The sequence below is a fragment of the Diabrotica virgifera genome, chromosome 7 (genome assembly GCF_917563875.1).
Source record: "Diabrotica virgifera virgifera chromosome 7, PGI_DIABVI_V3a".
Lineage (NCBI taxonomy): Eukaryota > Metazoa > Arthropoda > Insecta > Coleoptera > Chrysomelidae > Diabrotica > Diabrotica virgifera.
This window is the reverse complement of record NC_065449.1, coordinates 24891094-24909914: the sequence shown is the minus strand read 5'-3', so window position 1 is coordinate 24909914 and position 18821 is coordinate 24891094. Positions and strand designations below refer to the sequence as shown.

Here is an 18821-nt window from a genome sequence, read left to right as displayed (position 1 = left end):
ATGAAATCGACTCAAATGTTTTTCAGCCTCAGTGCATGAGAGTGATAGATAGCAATAGCCATGAAACCGCTTTTTGGCACGAAAATAATGAATGGCAATTAAGATTAAGCATGAATTTTGTAATTTCGGTTATCAAATTTCGAATTCCAATTCCACATCGAAAACTTCAAATTTTACATTAAAAAAGAGTGTGAGTTTTTTCAAAAATCGTGGAAGAATGAGGAATGAGCTAAGGCTGTGGGAATCATGTAATTGTTTGCTTAAATCTTTTGCTCACTCTGCTTTGAATACCTACGTTCAAAACATTACATATTCGTGATGATAACTGCTGATCTTGAAAATGATAATCTTGATTGTAATGCAAAAAAACCTATTCCTTTACCGCTGGTCTTGAAAACGATAATCTTGATTGTAATAAAAAAAAACATGTTCCTTTTTGTAAATTTAACCTCAAAAATATTTTAGTCATCATCATGTTCAATGTCGCATGTCGCTATAACTCTTCGAGAGTATTTGACACGTTTACTATTGCCTTCCATGTTTGTCGGTCCTATGCCACTATTTCCCATTGTGTCACTCCCATTTTCTCCAAATCTTCTCTGACTGCATTATTCCAGGCCTTACTACAGACCTTCTCCCATCTGGCCTCTCCCCGAGCAGCTATGTCTGGTTTGAATTTTGGTTAAATTTTTCGGATGACATATTAAACAACAATGGGTACAACGAATCTCCCTGTCTCAGTCCAGAATTTACGGAGAAATCGTTTGGTATTTTTCTCCATATTCTAACTTGTGCAAAGGAGTTACTTAAATACTTTTGCGTTACCGCAGTTAGTTTCTTGGGTACGCCCAGCTCGGCCATTTTATCACAGCCGGGCTAAAAATTGTATTCCATATAGTGATGGACGATTAATTAAATCATAAGTCTGTTTGGAATCTATAAATATCTGATGCACGTCTTGATTATACTCCCAATCCTTTCAAGCATTTTTTGTCTGATAGTAAATATTTGATCAACAATCGGCCTTCCAGGCATGCAATCACACTGGTAGTCACCAAATATTTATTCGGCATATGGTAGTAATATTTTTAGTAATACCGAAAAATATTTAGTCATCAGTTTCAATTCAATGCAAACAACATTTCAAAAACCTGCTTCAAAAGCTGTCAAAAGCTATGTCAAAAACCTGTGTCCTGCGTTTTCATAACAAAGCTAATCATTCGAAATAGGGCAAAACTTTTGCATGGATGCACACAGTTAATTGGCCATGTTTTGAACATAGTTATTCAAAGTAGAGTTACAGAAGATTTAAGCTTATAATTACAACATGATTCCCACAGCCTTAGCTCATTTCCCACATCTTCAACGATTTTTGAAAAAACTCACACTCTTTTGTCATGTAAAATTTTAAGTTTTCGACATGGAATTGGAATTCCAAATTTGGTAAAATTTCGGGAATACTTATAGAGAACTATTCGGCAGCAAATATTTCTTGTAGATTTTTTGTCCGGTATTTTTGTGGGGATTTTTTTGTCAGGGGATTATTTGTCCGGGAATTTTTTGTCCGGGAATTTTTTGTCCAGTGATAATTTATGCGGATTTTTTGTCCGGGATTATTTGTTCGGACCCCCTTTTCTTGTATAAGTAATTGGAAATATTATCTTTTTATGTAATTATTCATATTTGTAGGTAATAACTGGGGAGTGTGCACCAACGGTACAGGCGCTGTAGGATGTGGACCCCAAGAAGAATTTCGGGCATGCGCTGATATCACAATAGCAGGCAAAGCAGAAGAACCATTGGTACCAGAAATCGAAGAACCCTCCACCACCACAACGCAAGCAACACCGTCCAGTACCATCTTCGTTCCAACACTGCCAACGCCAGAAGAATCATACAACCCATTGTCAGCTTTACTCATTTCCTTCGTTTCTTTTTTAATAGCATTTTCGATTTTGTTCCTTATTTATTTACATTTCTACCACATTGGTAGCCAGATTAAGAACTGGATCAAGAGGCCAAAGGAAAAGGCCAGTTTGACTGAGATTCCTCAAGCTCCTCGTCCTCCTCCAAGAACTAAAAGAGCGACTAGTCCTACTAGGAGAGCCAGTACTGATGGTATGCAAGAGATAGACTTGAGAAGTGAGAGCTTAGCATAGCAATGAATTTGTTTAAAATAGTTGGATTTTTATGTTTGTTTTATATTTTAAGATCAAGAAAGTCAAATAGAAATCTTTAGTTCATACAAATTTTACAATCAGGATAGAATTTACAAAATAGAGTTTATTTAGACGAGTCCTTAGGCCCTGTTCACATGACACGAGCTTAACGCACGATTTGATAACGCGCGATTACAACTACATACATTTTACATGCATTTTACGAACAGCATAAATAAAATGTATGTAGATGTAATCGCCCGTTATCAAAAAACAGGTTAAATACTTGTCATGTGAACGGGGTCTTACAACGAGGTAAGAGTGATAAACTTCCTTGATAACTTCTGTTGTTTTGTTCGTACTTTGCTATCGTTATCACCAAGAATGTAATAAACTATATTATGACTATTTTTACACCTTCTTTTATCACATTATGACGCATTAATCACTCAGAAAACAAAACACAACATGATTATGACAAACAAATGACTAACTGCAATAACTATTTTGTAAACAACTATTTTATTGCCATTGATATGAAACAATCAAAATATTATACTGAAATAATTTCTATGGATGTATTATCATCACATTATGACGCATTAACCACCCAGAAAACAAAACACAACATGATTATGACAAACAAATGACCAACTGCAATAACTATTTTGTAAACAATTATTTTATTGCCATTGATATGAAATAATCAAAATATTATACTGAAATATTTTCTATGGATGTATTTACTAAGTACCTATTTTAAAAGAAATAATTTTAATGCAATTTGCGAAATATCAATGAGGCACTTCTTTGCTCTAGTAAAAAATAGCTGACAAGGTTTTTTAACTTTTGTGAAAAATCTGGACATGATTGGTCTTAAATAAAATTCACATTCAGAATCAACGTACCAATATTTACTTCAGGGAAATAAGCAAAAAATCAACCATGTTCGGGACACTGAATGATTCAAATATCTGTTAAATTTTGAGTTATTATAGACCTATAGGAAGAAAACCTCTAAGTCTCCTGCCTATAGTTCGGGACCGTTTTATAATTATTAACCGTTTAGTACAAAAAACATGATTTTTTCGATTTTTGGCATCCCATTAAAACACCAAATAGTTAATAAAATTACAAAATTTTATTTTTGGTAACATTGAGAAACCTCCAAAAAACTGATTTTTTAAAGTAAGAAGTCAATTTGTTGCTTCACAAACTGCAAAAAAGTGTAAAAAAAATAAAAAATAATACCATTTTAAATTTAACAAAACATTTTACACGTTTCACAAATACAAAGTAAATAAGCTGTTTTCTAATATTTCCAAATTTTGAATTTTGAAATTTCTCCTAAGAAAATTTGAGTCAAAATTTAAAGGTACTTACTGATTGATAAAACACATGTTAGAGGTTTTGGAAGGCTATATCCCATTACAATCTATATTTAACAGAAATATATATATCTAGAAATACATTATTTGTGAAGTCTTGTCTTCTCAGGCAGTCAGCAATTAACCAGTAGAGATTTCAAGCCAGACTTCATTGAAAGTTGTCAACTATTTAAAAAAATCCCTTCTTTTTTTTCTCCTTCTTCCCATCCACAGTTTCTCCTCCTACCTTCTTTCTTTCTAGAGAGAGTTTTATTAACTCTTCTAAAGTAACTTTCGATGACGTGACGTTCTTTCTCCCACTGATCAACTCCACAGCTGATTATTTGCAGGAAATCAAAATAAGAATACAAAAGACTACAGCCAATTTTAACAAAATGAGAAAAGTGTCCTGCACAAGAGATTTGAAGTTAGAGCCAAGAGTTAGGTTTCTGGGGCTATGTAATACTTGGTTTGAAGGACGCAGTTCTTCGAAAACACGCAAGTGTTTTCTCTCAACAAAAGCCTATAAATATGTGCATGAGTAAAATAAACTTCTTGTAGCTGGCTGTATACCATAATACTGCTGTATTAATGTGACCCTTATTTAGGGTATTTTAAAATAAACATTTTACAACAAATCTCGTATTTTCCTAAAGATATGTCTTTGGAAACATTATCATCTGATTCTAATAGAGATGATACAAGCAAAACATCCATTCCAGAAATCATCATAGAACGTCCAAAACCTAAGGAATTATATGGGTATGTAAGACTTGACAATATTCCTAAACAAGTATATCGAAAAGCTGTTAAAAAAGGGTTTGAATTTACTTTAATGGTCATTGGTGAATCAGGCCTTGGAAAATCAATATTAATTAACTCAATGTTTTTAATTGACATCTATAATGCATCAGATTATCCTGGACCTTCTCAAAGATTAAAAAAAAAGAGTGGCTGTCGAAACAACAAAAGTACTATTAAAAGAAAATGGCGTTAATCTGTTGCTTACAGTAGTTGACACTCCAAGATTTGGTGACTCTGTAGATTGCAGTATTTGTTGGGCACCTATAATTGAAATTATAGAAAGTAAATACGAAGATTATTTAAACTCACAAATTGAAGTTATCAGAAAATCCATGCCACATCAACGTGTTCATTGCTGTTTATACTTTATTCAACCCGCTGGACATGGATTAAAATCTTTTATTATAGAATTTATGAAAAGACTGTTCAATAAAGTTAACATAATTCCAGGTATAGCAAAAAGAGCTACACTAGCAGCAGATGAATGTGCTTTCTTCAAGAGACAAATTTTAAATGAGATTGCTCAGAATAAAATTAAAATATATGAATTTCCAGACACTTCTGAGGAAGACGAGGAATAAAAACAAAACAAATCGCTCAAACATAGAGCGCCATTTGCAGCAGTAGGAGCAAATTCTCTATTAAAAGTAGATGGCAAGAAAGTTAGTTGACGTCAGTACCTCTGGGGTATCGCCAGCAGTAGAAAACCAGGAACACTGGGATTTTATACCTTTGAGAAACATGGTTATATGCACATATTTTGAAGACCTTAAACATGTCACCTATAATATCCACTATGAAAATTATAGATGTTGCAAATTAGTAGGCCTATATGTAGATGGCAAACCATCAACTAAACATCTATTGGCTCAAATGAAAGAAACAAAACGGGAACATGATCCGAAATTGGAAATGGTCGAAACTGACATAGCACTTATGTTGCATGTGAAAGTTTGTGCAGGAAATTTTAATAGATGTCGCAGCAGAGTTAACCAGAAGGCACGAAGCCACCAAAGAGGCTCTAGAAATTCAAGCGAAAGAATTAGAAGAAAAACGTCGCCAGTTCGAAACTGAAAAAGAAACCTGGGAGAAAGAACGTCAAGCTACTTTCAAAGAGTTGAGAAGACTCTCTCTAGAAGGAAAGAAGGTAGGAGGAGAAACTGTGGATGGAAAGATGGAGAAGACAAAGAAGGGATTTTTTTAATAGTTGACAACTTCCTGTGAAGTCGGGCTTGAAATCTCTAGTGGTTAGTTGTGGACTGCCTGAGAAGACAAGACTTCACAAATAATATATTTATAGGTATATATCTTTCTGTTAAATATAGATTATAATGGGATATAGCCCTCCAAAACGTCTTACATGTGTTATATCAATCAGTAGGCACCTTTAAATTTTGACTCAAATTTTCTTAGGAGAAATTCCAAAAATTCAAAATTTGGAAATATTAGAAAGCAGCTTATTTACCGTGTGTTTGTGAGACAAGTAAAATATTTTGGTAATTTTAAAATGGTTTTATTTTTTATTTAATCAAATTTTTCTTTTATTATTAGTACCTATACTAAAGTTACAATAAAGATGCACTAGAAATAAACAAACCAAGACACGTTGAATGTTACGATGAGCACTCCCAAATCATGACTTACATTGTATATATACATTCGGAAATGTATATACACGTTGAATGTTACGAGTAGTATTCGGGAGTGCTCCTCGTAACATTTAACGTGTCTTGGTTTGTTTATTTCTAGTGCATCTTTATTGTGATTTTAGTATAGGTGTTATAGTCAAAGCCCGAATTTCAGGCACTCCTAGGTTTGACTAGGCAATCCTCAGGTCTGACTGACGGTCTTAGTCAAAGCCCGAAATAAATTACAGTTTCGGCCTTTGACTAGTCAAACCTAGGAGAGGCTAAGTTGGTCAGGCAAAGGTCGAAATTTAATTTTATGAAATCGGGGTTTGACTAGTCAAACCCCGATCAGCTATTAAAATGTAGTAATTTGTTAGATTAGGTTAATAATAGTACATTGTTTACCGGGTAGGAAAAGCTTAACATTCCTGGACGACTGTGAAGATTGCTAAGTCGAGGCGCAAGCCGAGACTTAGCAACACAGAGTCCAGGAATGTGGCTTTTCCTACGAGGTAAACATACTATTTTTCCGCAAATCGTTTAAAATTCGACAGATATTGATTGATTTAAAAAAAAACGCGATAATTTTATTCCCAAATAAATGGTGCTTTGAAATTCCTAATAAAATTACTTGGGTTACTATGGAAACGTATTGAGGTTGAATTGTCAAACTTGACGCTTATAAATTTAATTGCTGGTGTTCTCGAAAGTAAAATGATAAGTGATGATGAAATTTCCATTCCTGGGACTCCTCCAGAGCTGGTTGAGGCAGTGAATACTGCTTCATTAGAATTATTGCCAAAGAAATCAAGAGAAAAGTACGAAAATGCATACAGACGTTTTATGGATTATCGCATGAGTAAAAATACGAGTTCTTTCTCAGAAAATGTTGTAATGGCATACTTCCTAGACCTTTGTTTAAAGATGAAATCTTCAACATTATGGGCCAATTATTCAATGCTGAAGTCAACCCTTGCACTTAAACACAATGTAGATATATCTACATACTCAAAACTTCGTTCTTTATTGAAACGGCAAGCTCAAGGTTATAGGGCAAAGAAATCTAAGATTTTAACGAAGAAAGAAATTGAAAAATTTATCCAGGAAGCTCCAGATAAAGAAAATTTAATGATTAAGGTAATTTACAAGGTTTTAATAGCAATGTGTTTTCTATCATTTATGTAGAACACTAACAACTGTACGGAAATATCATTTCCTTACAGTAAGGAAGTCCTGACTTTTTCTTCAAGAAATTTTGACAGGAATGTCAAAATTTCCTGGCGATTTGCGGAAAAACGGCATTTTTTAATTGTAATGTTTATTATTTTTATATTGTTGTAATTAAAATAAAAAAATTAGTGTTTATTCTCACATGTTGAGGCATTATGGCATTTAGAGTTGCACAATACGTTTGACCTTTTACACTTACATGGTTTTGAAGAGCATTTCTTACTGCAGTGGTATTTTATAAATCCTTGTCCTCCAAACTTAGAATATTTTGTACTAATTTCTCTTAGAGATAGCTTAACGTCTGGAACATCTTCGAAAATAGGAAAATTCTCTTTGCATTCTCTTATTTGATTTCTTGAAAAAGTGTGTTTGTTTCGTGTGTTCCGTATTTCGTATCAACTCTATATAAACCGTCAATTATTGTTTTATCTTGTATGATACCTAGTGTGACCAACTAGCCCGAAAAATCCGGGACATGGCCCGAATTACGAAGTGGTGTCCCGGCGTCCCGGACAAGGCTTCAGGGCCATCCGAATTCTCAACGTTTTCGTAAAATTCTATTTTAAAATTTTGAATACGTTATTCTCCTAAGAATTCACATCAAATTGAATTGGTGGGACGAAAAAAAGTCGACAATTTCTAGCGTGTAATACTAATACCACATCCAAAACGTCCACATTTTATATCGTGATATTATAGTTCTACGAAAACTCAAACTCTGGACTTGTCCGTCCCGTTTCTGTATTTTAATTATCGTCTTCTGAAAAGACGATTCAAAAACATGGATATTAAATAATGATAATTATATTTTTATATTAACCGAAGGTTCTATTTACATGGAAATCCAACATCAGTTAATTTTTTCCTTTTTTGGATCAACAAAAATGTAATTATCAGTAGTAATTGCACAAGAGCTCTAAAATTCTATATTAATTTTAGAGTTCGAGTGCAATTTGTTGCGATTATTTCATGAATAAAACTGTTCAAAACCAAAATTTTATTGTAATTTATATATGTAAGTACCAATTAGTGAAATTAAACACACAGTTGTTATAAATATGTATTTGACGGTTGAAAGTCATCTCTTTTATAATTTTTAAAACATTTGTCATTAATGTCACTGAATGTATTTTTTCGTAGCAACGAAGGGCATCTGACGTAATATGCTTAACGACGGGAGATTATCAAAAATTATCACCTTAATTTGCATGTCTGTAGCTTTCTATTGGTCAGAATCTCCTATGAATGAAATAATCATTACAGCCCATCCCATCAAAAAAAAATTGTTAACATAAAAATGTTAAATAATCAATAAAATGATGATATTATAGTTGTAGATATATTTAAAAAAAATAGCCCGAGTTTCATTGAAAAGTCCCGGATTTTAGGTATATTTTTCAGCCTTGTCCCGAATTCGACTGAATTGGAGTTGGTCACACTAAATTGATACCCAAAATATTTCGAGCATCTCCTTGGCACGCGTTCGAGCATGCGTTGTGCGCAGACAGAAAAGAATAAAATAAATATAGTCCATGTGGTGAGACCGCTCCCGTCTGAAAAAATTTCTGATTCGGTTTCTTTGTGGATTCCTATTCAAAAATGTCCCCTTTAAACAAATCTGAAGGGTGCTGGACGAAATTTTTGGGCAGAAATGGTTTAAATATTTTTTTTTAAACAAATACAAAAGATCACGTTTTTTTGCTCTAAAATATATATTTTTAGGTTTTTTGGGTCATTCTAAACAAGAAAAGTATCTTGTAATTTTTCTCAAAAATTGATAGTTTTTGAGTTATAAGCGATTTAAAATCTGAAAAATGCGAAAATACGCATTTTGAGGCTTAAAAACTCATATTTAAATTAGTATTTTTGAGGTTGCCAGATACTTAATTTAAAGGTTAAACATTCAGCTTCAAGATTCTGAAGAGTGATCGCGTCTAACTTTAATTTATACCGTTGTTTTTTAATTGTTAAATATGCATGTTTATCCGATTTTTTTGGTGGTGCGGCGCGCTCTTTTTCAAAATTGTCCTATTTTCCTCCGAAAAATATTTTTTCTAGATTATTTGGGATATTCTAAATAAAATAAGTGTCTTGACATTTTTCTCAAAAGTTAACAGTTTTAAAGTTATAAACGATTTAAAATCCGAAAAATGACAAAAAACATATTCTCGGTTTTTAAGTCGCTTATAACTTTAAAACTATTAACTTTTGAGAAAAATGTCAAGAAACTTTTTTATTTAGAATGTCCCAAAGAATCTATAAAAATTATTTTTCGGAGGAAAATAGGAGATTTTTGGAATAGACCGCGCCACACCGGCAAAAAAATCGGATGGGCATGCATATTTAACAATTAAAAAACAACTATTTAAATTAAGGTTAGACGCGATCACTCTTCAAAATCTTGAAGCTGAATGTTTAAACTTCAATTTAAGTATATGGCAACCTCAAAAATACTAATTTAAATATGATTTTTTAAGCCTCGAAAATGCGTATTTTCGCATTTTTCAGATTTTAAATCGCTTATAACTCGAGAACTATCAATTTTTGAGAAAAATCACAAGATACCTACCTTTCTTGTTTAGAATGACACAAAAAACCTAAAAATATATATTTCAGAGCAAAAAATGTGATCTTTTTTATTTATTTAGAAAAATTGTTTAAACAATTTCTGCCCAAAAATTCCGCCCGGCACCCTTCAGATTTGTTCAAATGGGACATTTTTAAATAGAAATCCACAAATAAACCGAATCAAAAATTTTTTTAGACGGGAGCGGTCTCGCCACATGGACTAATAAAGAAAATGTGATTGAAGGTCTTCATGCCCAGCCTAATGCTATGAAACAATTAAGTGAACAAAAAGTCCTCCAGTTTCGATCGGAAAAACTGTAATAATACTTATCCCCAGCTTTGATAGAGCCAAAGGAAATGCTTGAAATATTTTGGGTATCATACAAGGTAAAACAATTGACGGTTTATATAGAGTTGGTACGAAATACGGAACAATAAACACTTTTTCTAAGAAATCAAATAAGATAATGCAAAGAGAAATTTCCTAATTTCAAAGATGTTCCAGACGTTAAGCTGTCTCTGTCTATAAGAGAAATTAGTAAAAAATATTCTAAAGGAGGACAAGGACTTATAAAATACTACTGCAATAAGAAATGCTCTTCCAAATTACGTAAGTGTAAAACGCATAACGTATTGTGCAACTCTAAATGCCATAATGCCTCAACAAGTGTGAGAATAAACAGTAATTTTTTTATTTTAATTACGACAATATAAAAATAATAAACATTAAAATTAAAAAATGACGCTTTATTCAACCTAATCTAATAAATTACGACATTTTAAGCTAGATCGGGGTTTGGCTAGTCAAACCCCGATTTCATAAAATTAAATTTCGACCTTTGCCTGACCAACTTAGTCGCTCCTAGGTTTGACTAGTCAAAGGCCGAAACTCTAATTTATTTCGGGCTTTGACTAAGACCGTCAGTCAGACCTGAGGATTGCCTAGTCAAACCTAGGAGTGCCTGAAATTCGGGCTTTGACTATAACATAGGTACTAAAAATAAAAGAAAAAATTTATTAAATAAAAAATAACACCATTTTAAAATTACCAAAACATTTTACACGTCTCACAAACACACGGTAAATAAGCTGTTTTCTAATATTTCCCAATTTTGAATTTTGAAATTTCTCATAAGAAAATTGCAGTCAAAATTTAAAGGTACTTATTAATTGATAAAACACATGTAACAAGTTTTGGAAGGCTATATCCCCTTACAATCTATATCTAACAAAAATATATATAGCTAGAAATATATTATTTGTGAAGTCTTGTCTTCTCAGGCAGTTCACAACTAACCACTAGATACTTCAAGCCAGACTTCACTGGAAGTTGTCAACTATTTAAAAAATCCCTTCTTTTTCTTCTTCTTCTTTCCATCCACAATTTCTCCTCCTACCTTCTTTCCTTCTAGAGAGAGTCTTCTCAACTCTTCTAAAGTAACTTGACGTTCTTTCTCCCAGGATTCTTTTTCAATTTCGAACTGGCAACGTTGTTCTTCTAAATCTTTCGCTTGAATTTCTAGAGCCTCTTTGGTGGATTCGTACTTTCTGGCTGAGTCTGCTGCGGCATCTATTAACATTTCCTGCTTTTCACAAACTTTCACATTCAACATTTGTTCTATGTCAGCTTCGACCATTTCCAATTTCAGACCATGTTCTCGTTTTTCTTCTTCTATTTGAGCCAATGGATGTTTAGTTAATGGTTTATCATCCACATATAGGCCTGTTAATTTGCAATATCTATAATTTTCATAGTGGACATTATGAGTGACATCTTTAAGGTCTTCAAAATGTGTGCATATAACCATGGTTCTCAAAGATATAAAATCCCAGTGTTCCTGCTTTTCTACTGCTCGCGATACCCCAGGGGTACTTACGTCCTCTAACTTTATTGCCATCTACTTCTAATAGAGCATTATTTGCTCCTACTACCGCAAATGGCACTCTATTTTTGAGAGATTTGTTTTGTTTTTGTTCCTCGTCCTCCTCAGAAGTGTCTGGAAATTCATATATTTTAATTTCATTCTAAGCAATCCCATTTAAAATTAGTTTCTTGAAGTGGCACATTCATCTGCTGATAGTGTATCTTCTTTTTCTATAACTGGAAATATGTTAACTTTATTGTACAGTCTTCTCATGAATTCTATATTTAAAGATTTTAATCCATGTCCCATTGTTGAATAGAGTATAAGCAGCAATAAACACGTTGATCGGGCATGGATTTTCTGGTAATCGAAATTTCTGAATTTAAATAATCTTCATGTTTTACTTTCTACACTTTCAATTATAGATGTCCAACAATTACTGTTATCCACAGCGTCATCAAATCCTGGAGTGTCAACTACTGTAAGCAACAGATTAACACCATTTTCTTTTAATAGTACTTTTGTGGATTCGACAACCACTGTTTTTTTAATCTTTGAGAAGGTCCAGGGTAATCTGATGCATTATAGATGTCAATTATAAACATTGAGTTACCCAATGTTGATTTTCCAAGGCCTGATTCACCAACGACCATCAAAGTAAATTCAAATCCTTTCTTGACAGCCTTTCGATATACTTGTTTAGGAATATTGTCAAGTCCTACATACCCATCTAATTCCTTCGGGTTTGGACATTCTATGATGATTTCTGGAATGAACTCTTTGCTTGCACCATCTCTATTAGAATCAGGTGATATTGTTTCCAAAGACATATCTATAGGCTTTTGTTAAGAGAAAACACTTAACTGCGTCCTTCAAGCTAGTAATATTAATTAGTAACCACTTAGGTCGCACTCTATCGAAACAGTCTCGTCGACTTAATGGTTGTTTTCTTCTTTCTCCAATTGCCAATTTTACTGGTGATGAGTAATGCTTATCTGGTTAGCCACGCCAGAAGTTTTAGTCATTTAGAGTTGAAAAGATTAATGAATTACTTCATCATCCAGCCTCAAAAGTCCACTGCTGAACATAGGCCTCCTCCCCTCGTTTCCAACCCCATCTATCCTGCGCCGCCCTCATCCAGTTTTTATTTACCTTTCTTAAGTCGTCAGTCCATCTTGTAGGCGGTCGACCGACGCTTCTCTTGTCTTCTCTTGGCCTCCATTCCAATAACCTCTTCGTCCATCGCCCATCTGTCATTCTGGCTACGTGTCCTGCCCATCTCCACTTCAACCTGGCTATCCTCTCGATGACGTCAGTCACCTTTGTTCTTCTCCTGATTTCTTCGTTTCTGATTTTGTCTCGCAGAGTTATTCCTAACATTGACCGCTCCATTCTTCTCTGCGTGACTCTTAGTTTGGTAGCCGAGGCTTTAGTTAAGGTAAGTGTTTCTGATCCGTACGTCAAGACTGGGAGGACGCACTGATACTACACCCGACCAGTGTAAACCAACCCTATTCAAAGTGCGTCAAAAATGAATTACTTATCTAAATATAAATCGAAAAAATAGTCATAGCAGACATAGAGATGAAACAAGCAATACATTCAAAGTCCTTGAAACCATCCTGCTAGCAAAAGCCAACACATGCACAGAAGTAATCGTTGAAAACTATCAATGCGGATTTAGACCGGGCCGTTCTACCATAGACCAGATATACAGGGTGCGCCAAACCTCTGGGTTTCTTTGATTACGGCTAAAATATGGGATATACAAAAAAATATTTTTAACAAAACTAATGTATATCAAAACCGTCTATAATTTAAAATTCTTTTCGATTATACAGGGTGAGTCAGAACGACGGTATGAACCAAAGTTTTATTTTTTTTAAATGGAATACCCTGTATATTAAATCATTTTTGAATAGTTTTTAAAAATATGAAAAATGGTATTATTTATAGGGCTGTGGATTATGTTCCAAGGTAATAAAAATTTAAGTGGTAGGTGAAAGTTTTTAAAATATAGTGTCATTTTAAATAATTTAATATCTTTTACTTATAGCCATAAAATATACAGTGTGATCACTATTTGCAAATACAAAATTTTCTCATTTTTTTTTTAAATGCACACTCTGTATAGTAGTATTGCATTTTCGGAATGGGACGTTTCGATGCCGCCGGTTCATCGCCGGCCGTTTCGATGCCGCCGGTTCATCGCCAGTCCATTTCATCTCCGTCATATCTCGCATTTTCTAGAATTCCTTATTAATACTAAAAATAACTAATAATTGTAACTGTCGAAAATTCGGAAATATATCAGATAGCGATTAATTGACTGGCGATGAATCGGCCGGCATCGGCATCGAACTGGCGGCATCGAAACGGCGGCGATGAAACGTCCTAGACCCTTGCATTTTGTAGTAAATATTTAAAATTATTAAAATAAAAAATAATTTTGTTAAAAACATTTTTTTGTATATCCCATAATTTAGCCGTAATCAAAGAAAACCAGAGGTTTAGCGCACCCTGTATAGGTACAGACAATAAAACAGATTTTTTATTATGAGACACAGATTATTAAATCTATGAAAAAATCTTCATAGATTTTAAACAGGCATTTGATGGAGTAGGTATGCAAGGTTAGACTGTGGATAGCAATGAAAGAACTTGGCTTATCAAAAAAACTAGGTACTCAATTGGAGACAGATGTGTTTGGAAGGGTTACGATGTAAGGTGAGAGTTGACCAACAATACTAAGAGACATATTTGAAATAAACAATATCAACTAAAGTATTCCATCGAGAAGGAGAAGAAGAAGAAACGAGAAGAAGCTTACTGTTGGCATTTGCAGATGTTATCGATCCAATTATTCATCGTTCATCGACCTAATTAAGGATAAAGTAGACTTTCATCAGGTTCGAGAAGAAAGTATGAAAGAAGGGGTTCCTAATCAATGAAAACAAAACTAAATATAGTATGTATATAAGATTTTTATTTGACTTTCTGTTTTTTGGATACAAGAACAAGATGTATAGCTGATCATCAGTTACAGCACAGTTGACTATGATCTTGATATTTGAACTTCATAATTTGATATGTTAGCTAAAAAAACCTTTGTAACCTGTTTCAGCGTTTTTTACTTTCCAAATTTCTACTAATTCCCACATAGGCCTTTAAAGCCAGCTTGATAACGATAAGTTAAATATCCAGGAAATAATAGTCCCAGTTAACTCTCGAAACTGACAGTGACAATACATAAAATATGTCATGGGTCTGATAGGGAAAAGTAGGTCTGGCAGCTTAGTCATGTAACATTGTGCACAAAAATGTAGCATATCTGTATGAGAATGAGATTGTAACCTAGTTCGTTAATATATGCCAAGTATGCTAAAGTAGAAGGTATATTGGAAATGTAAAGGCACGTATCTACTATGTTGGTGCTTCGCACTCCTGGAACTGCTCCACATAGTGGATATGTTGGCGCGCTCCCTCGGTGCAACAGTGCACGCTCCGCCTAGGCGCTCCAATTGGTGGCGGTTTATATTTAAAGGAGCGTATGCAGTTGCAGGAAGCACGGAGCACCAACATAGTGGATACGTGCCTTAATATAAGTTCATGATGATGTATTAACTTGAAATAACTTGAAATAACTGATTACTGTACTGATTATACACTTGCAATAATCTCTTCAATTATGGTTTGAAACTTAGTATTTTTAATAGTATTTTTTATTTTCCCGAATTTTAAGACCAGTTTTTCAATACAACATTCCCTCCTTACTCCTTACGCCCTTTTCTTCCTTAATTGTGTGTAACATTATACATTGTAGGTACCTACAAAATTTGGTATTATATTCTATTACAGGTAGAGTGTAGTTATTTAGGTAAATTTATTTATTTATAATTCTTGTAAATATAGCGTTACACATTTTATGTACAGAAGGTTTTTTTAATAAATGATGTGAAAAATAATTATTTATTTGATATTTGATATTGGAATATTTAATTCACTAGTACTAACCTTCATTTTCGTTATCTCTACCTATATGATTAGATTTGCCTTCCCTAGGTAGATTTCTCCATGAGTGCTTCCTGGGTCATATCCATATTATTAACTCTTTCAAAAATACGTCTTGCCTAAAGTCTCTCAACACCTTTAAATCCATCTTTCCTACTGCTTCCAAACTTTATCCAAATCCATATTTCGGCGTTAAGAGGCCCTTTATCTATTGAATTGATACTCTATTATTTTGGCATCTATTGGTGCCATACTTAGACTTTCCTTTTGCATGCGTTTAACCCAGGCAAATCAGTGCCGGATTTACCACTAGGCCGACTAGGCCGCGGCCTAGGGCCGCAAGCAAAAGGGGGCCGCAGCGTTTCGTAAAAAAAACTTTTCTGGTAAAAAAATTTTTACTAATTAAATTGAAATCAGTAAACAATTTTTCAAATAAGAGAATGGCTATTTTACAATGGCAATGCAATGGCATTTTACAATGTTTTGACAAGAGTAGCAAATCATTGCAAAAACTGCTACAGACTTGAATGTGACTTGCGACATACAATCTCTAAAGGAGTACGCATTGAGTCTGAGAGACAACTTTGATTCCTATAAAAAAAGAGGAATGGATTTGTCTAAAAATGAAACCTATATTCTTGAAATTAAAAGACGAAAGACGCCCGAAAAGAAAAGCTCTCCTTGGCTAAGACAAAGAAGACGAATCCACTGAACCCCACTTTAATGCCAAAGAAGACTTAAAGATTAATACATTCAGGACCGGTTGTTCGAACGCTAATCAAAAATGGAATCAACTGATCATTATCAAATATTTAATTACTGTCACCAACTGTCAATTTAAACTTTGTTGGGGTTGCTGAAAACATACTTGACTATGTTAATCATCATAATCAATTATGTTAATAATTGTTATGTTAATTAATAATTAATAATTAATTAATCAACCAATTATGTTAATTATCATAATGTTATTAACATAAATGATTACAATCAACTGATTGGCGTACGAATGAGAGGTGTTGTTATTTGATGGTTGTTAAGGGGACTTAATTATAATCAACTTCTTGATTACCGTTCGAACAACCGATCCTAAATGTTGTAATTGACACGCTTTATTCAGAATTGAATGAAAGGTCCGAAGTTTATTTTAGTCTTAATGAAAAATTTGGATTTTTAAACAACTTATCGTCAATTTCCAATGAAGAAATCAGGGTAAAAGTTTCTATTTTGACTAAAAAGTATCGAATCGACATAGATGGTGACTTTGGAGAAGAGTGTGTACAGTTCAAAGGCTCTGTTGAAGGTATATTTGATGAAGAAAGAGAACCTCATGACAACAAGATTACCAAGTCTCCGAGGAATACCTATACTTTTGGATTATCTGAAACTCATTCATGAAAAACAGTTAACAACATTATTCCCGAATATGGACAAGACTTTGCGCATTCTACTATGCGTGATGACGTCTAATGCATCTGGAGAAAAATCATTCAGCGTGTTAAAAAGAATCAAAAACTACTTGAGGAATTCGACTTCTGTCGAAGATTCTAGATTGTCTAGTTTGGCTAATTTTGTTTCAAATGCTGAACTTTTTCAAGCCTTAGACTTTAAAAATTTGAATAAAGATTTTGCAGCCAAAAAAGCTAGAAAAGTGAGTGTTTAGAGTTTAGATATGACTGGTTGCACCAACAGATCTTAAGCTTAAGGCGTGCATTAAAGAAACATATGCGTTGCACCATTGAGTCTTAGATCAATTTTCAGCTTGCTACTATGGATTGTCATGTGGATTGCATTGATAAGAATTCAAAATTATGGTGCAACGTATGTGACACTTAAATCGGCTCTATCTATAAGCTGAGCTGGGTTAAGCTGGATCTTAAGATTTGTTGGTGCAACTAGGCATTAATATTCTTATTTTTCAGTACCGTAGCCTATTTAGTACAGTTCATATTATTTTGCTTGTTCTTCTACTTATAATGTCTTTTCAACTCGGCATTTTTAGTCGTTTGTTATCATCTGTACTTTTCCCTCGGAATGAAACAAATGATATTTAATTTTAACAATTAACTACAATACAATTAATAATATAATAATTTTATCAATATTAATAATTTTACAAATAACTGCTGTTTGCTAACATTTTGAATTATATATTTCCTATCTTCTTCTTAAGGTGCCTTCTCCATTACTGAAGGTTGGCTATGATTACAGCAAATTGCTCTCTATCTTGAGAGGTTCTTAGTATCGAATGTGTGTTCATACCTATCTAGTCTCTCACGTTCTTCAGCCAGGAGCATTTTCTTTTTCCTGAACTTCTTTCCCAGATAGCATGTAAACTTGTGGCAAGTTTGATAGAATAGGAGTATGCTTTATTGTCACTGAAAATACAAATTTTATGGACAAAGCTTAATTAAAGTCAGAAAAAATAAATAAATAATATCTAACAATAACAATAACAAATACAATTTTCTGAAATTTGATAAATTGTCAATATAAAAAAAATATACATAAATACAAAATATAAGTTAATAAAGTAAAGAAAAGAAAACAAAATCGATATATTTGCAACAATTTATAGAAATTGCAAAGTGAATATACAACAAAGTAAACTATTTATAGACATAGGAACTAATAAGTTTAGGCTGCTGCATGTGACACCCAAATATAGATAAGTTTGGTTACTTGTACATTACTGTAATTTCTTAGTTAGTCATTCAGAAACTCTTCTACTGAATAATATGGTCTTTTAGATAGATGAGCTTTTGTCATTTTACGGAACTTGGGAAAAGATGTTGCAGAATTGAGTTGTAAAGGAAGATGGTTGTATAGTTTTTTTGCGGAATATAATATAGATTTCTTTACTAACTCAGAGGACGGGATCGGTAAATAGACATCAAAATTTGAATTTCTGGTGGAGTAGTCATGACGAGGCCTTGCTGGAAAGACATGCATGTGTTTACGAATTAAGCAAACAGTTTCTAAAATATATAAAGATGTAAGGGTTAAAATGCCGTGATCTTTGAAGTAACTTCTGCAATGTGTTGTTCTTCTGAGGCCAAACAGATACCTTATTGCTCTTTTTTGTAATTTGAAAATAACATCTAACTGGGCAGCTGTACTAGAACCCCAAAAGGAAGACCATATCGAAGATGAGACTCGAACAAAGAAAAATATGTTAGTTTAGAAGAT

General features: G+C 33.4%; 1 protein-coding gene and 2 pseudogenes across 4 annotated transcripts in view; 2 read left to right on the top strand and 1 right to left on the bottom strand.

The window, feature by feature from the left end:
* The window catches only part of LOC114333082 (uncharacterized), a 94149-nt gene extending 91582 nt beyond the window's left edge, over positions 1–2567 (top strand). For all 4 annotated transcript variants that reach the window (XM_028282905.2, XM_028282908.2, XM_028282907.2 and 1 more), the window contains exon 4: positions 1690–2567. In XM_028282905.2, the coding sequence (XP_028138706.2) occupies positions 1690–2159 (470 nt within the window). In that variant the 3' untranslated portion in view covers positions 2160–2567. The remainder of the gene's footprint in view (positions 1–1689) is intronic.
* A 149-nt stretch (positions 2568–2716) lies between these two features.
* LOC126887742 (protein peanut-like) lies at positions 2717–15586 on the top strand (annotated as a pseudogene).
* On the bottom strand, positions 11094–12595 carry LOC114333084 (protein peanut-like; annotated as a pseudogene).
* Positions 15587–18821: the final 3235 nt, after the last annotated feature.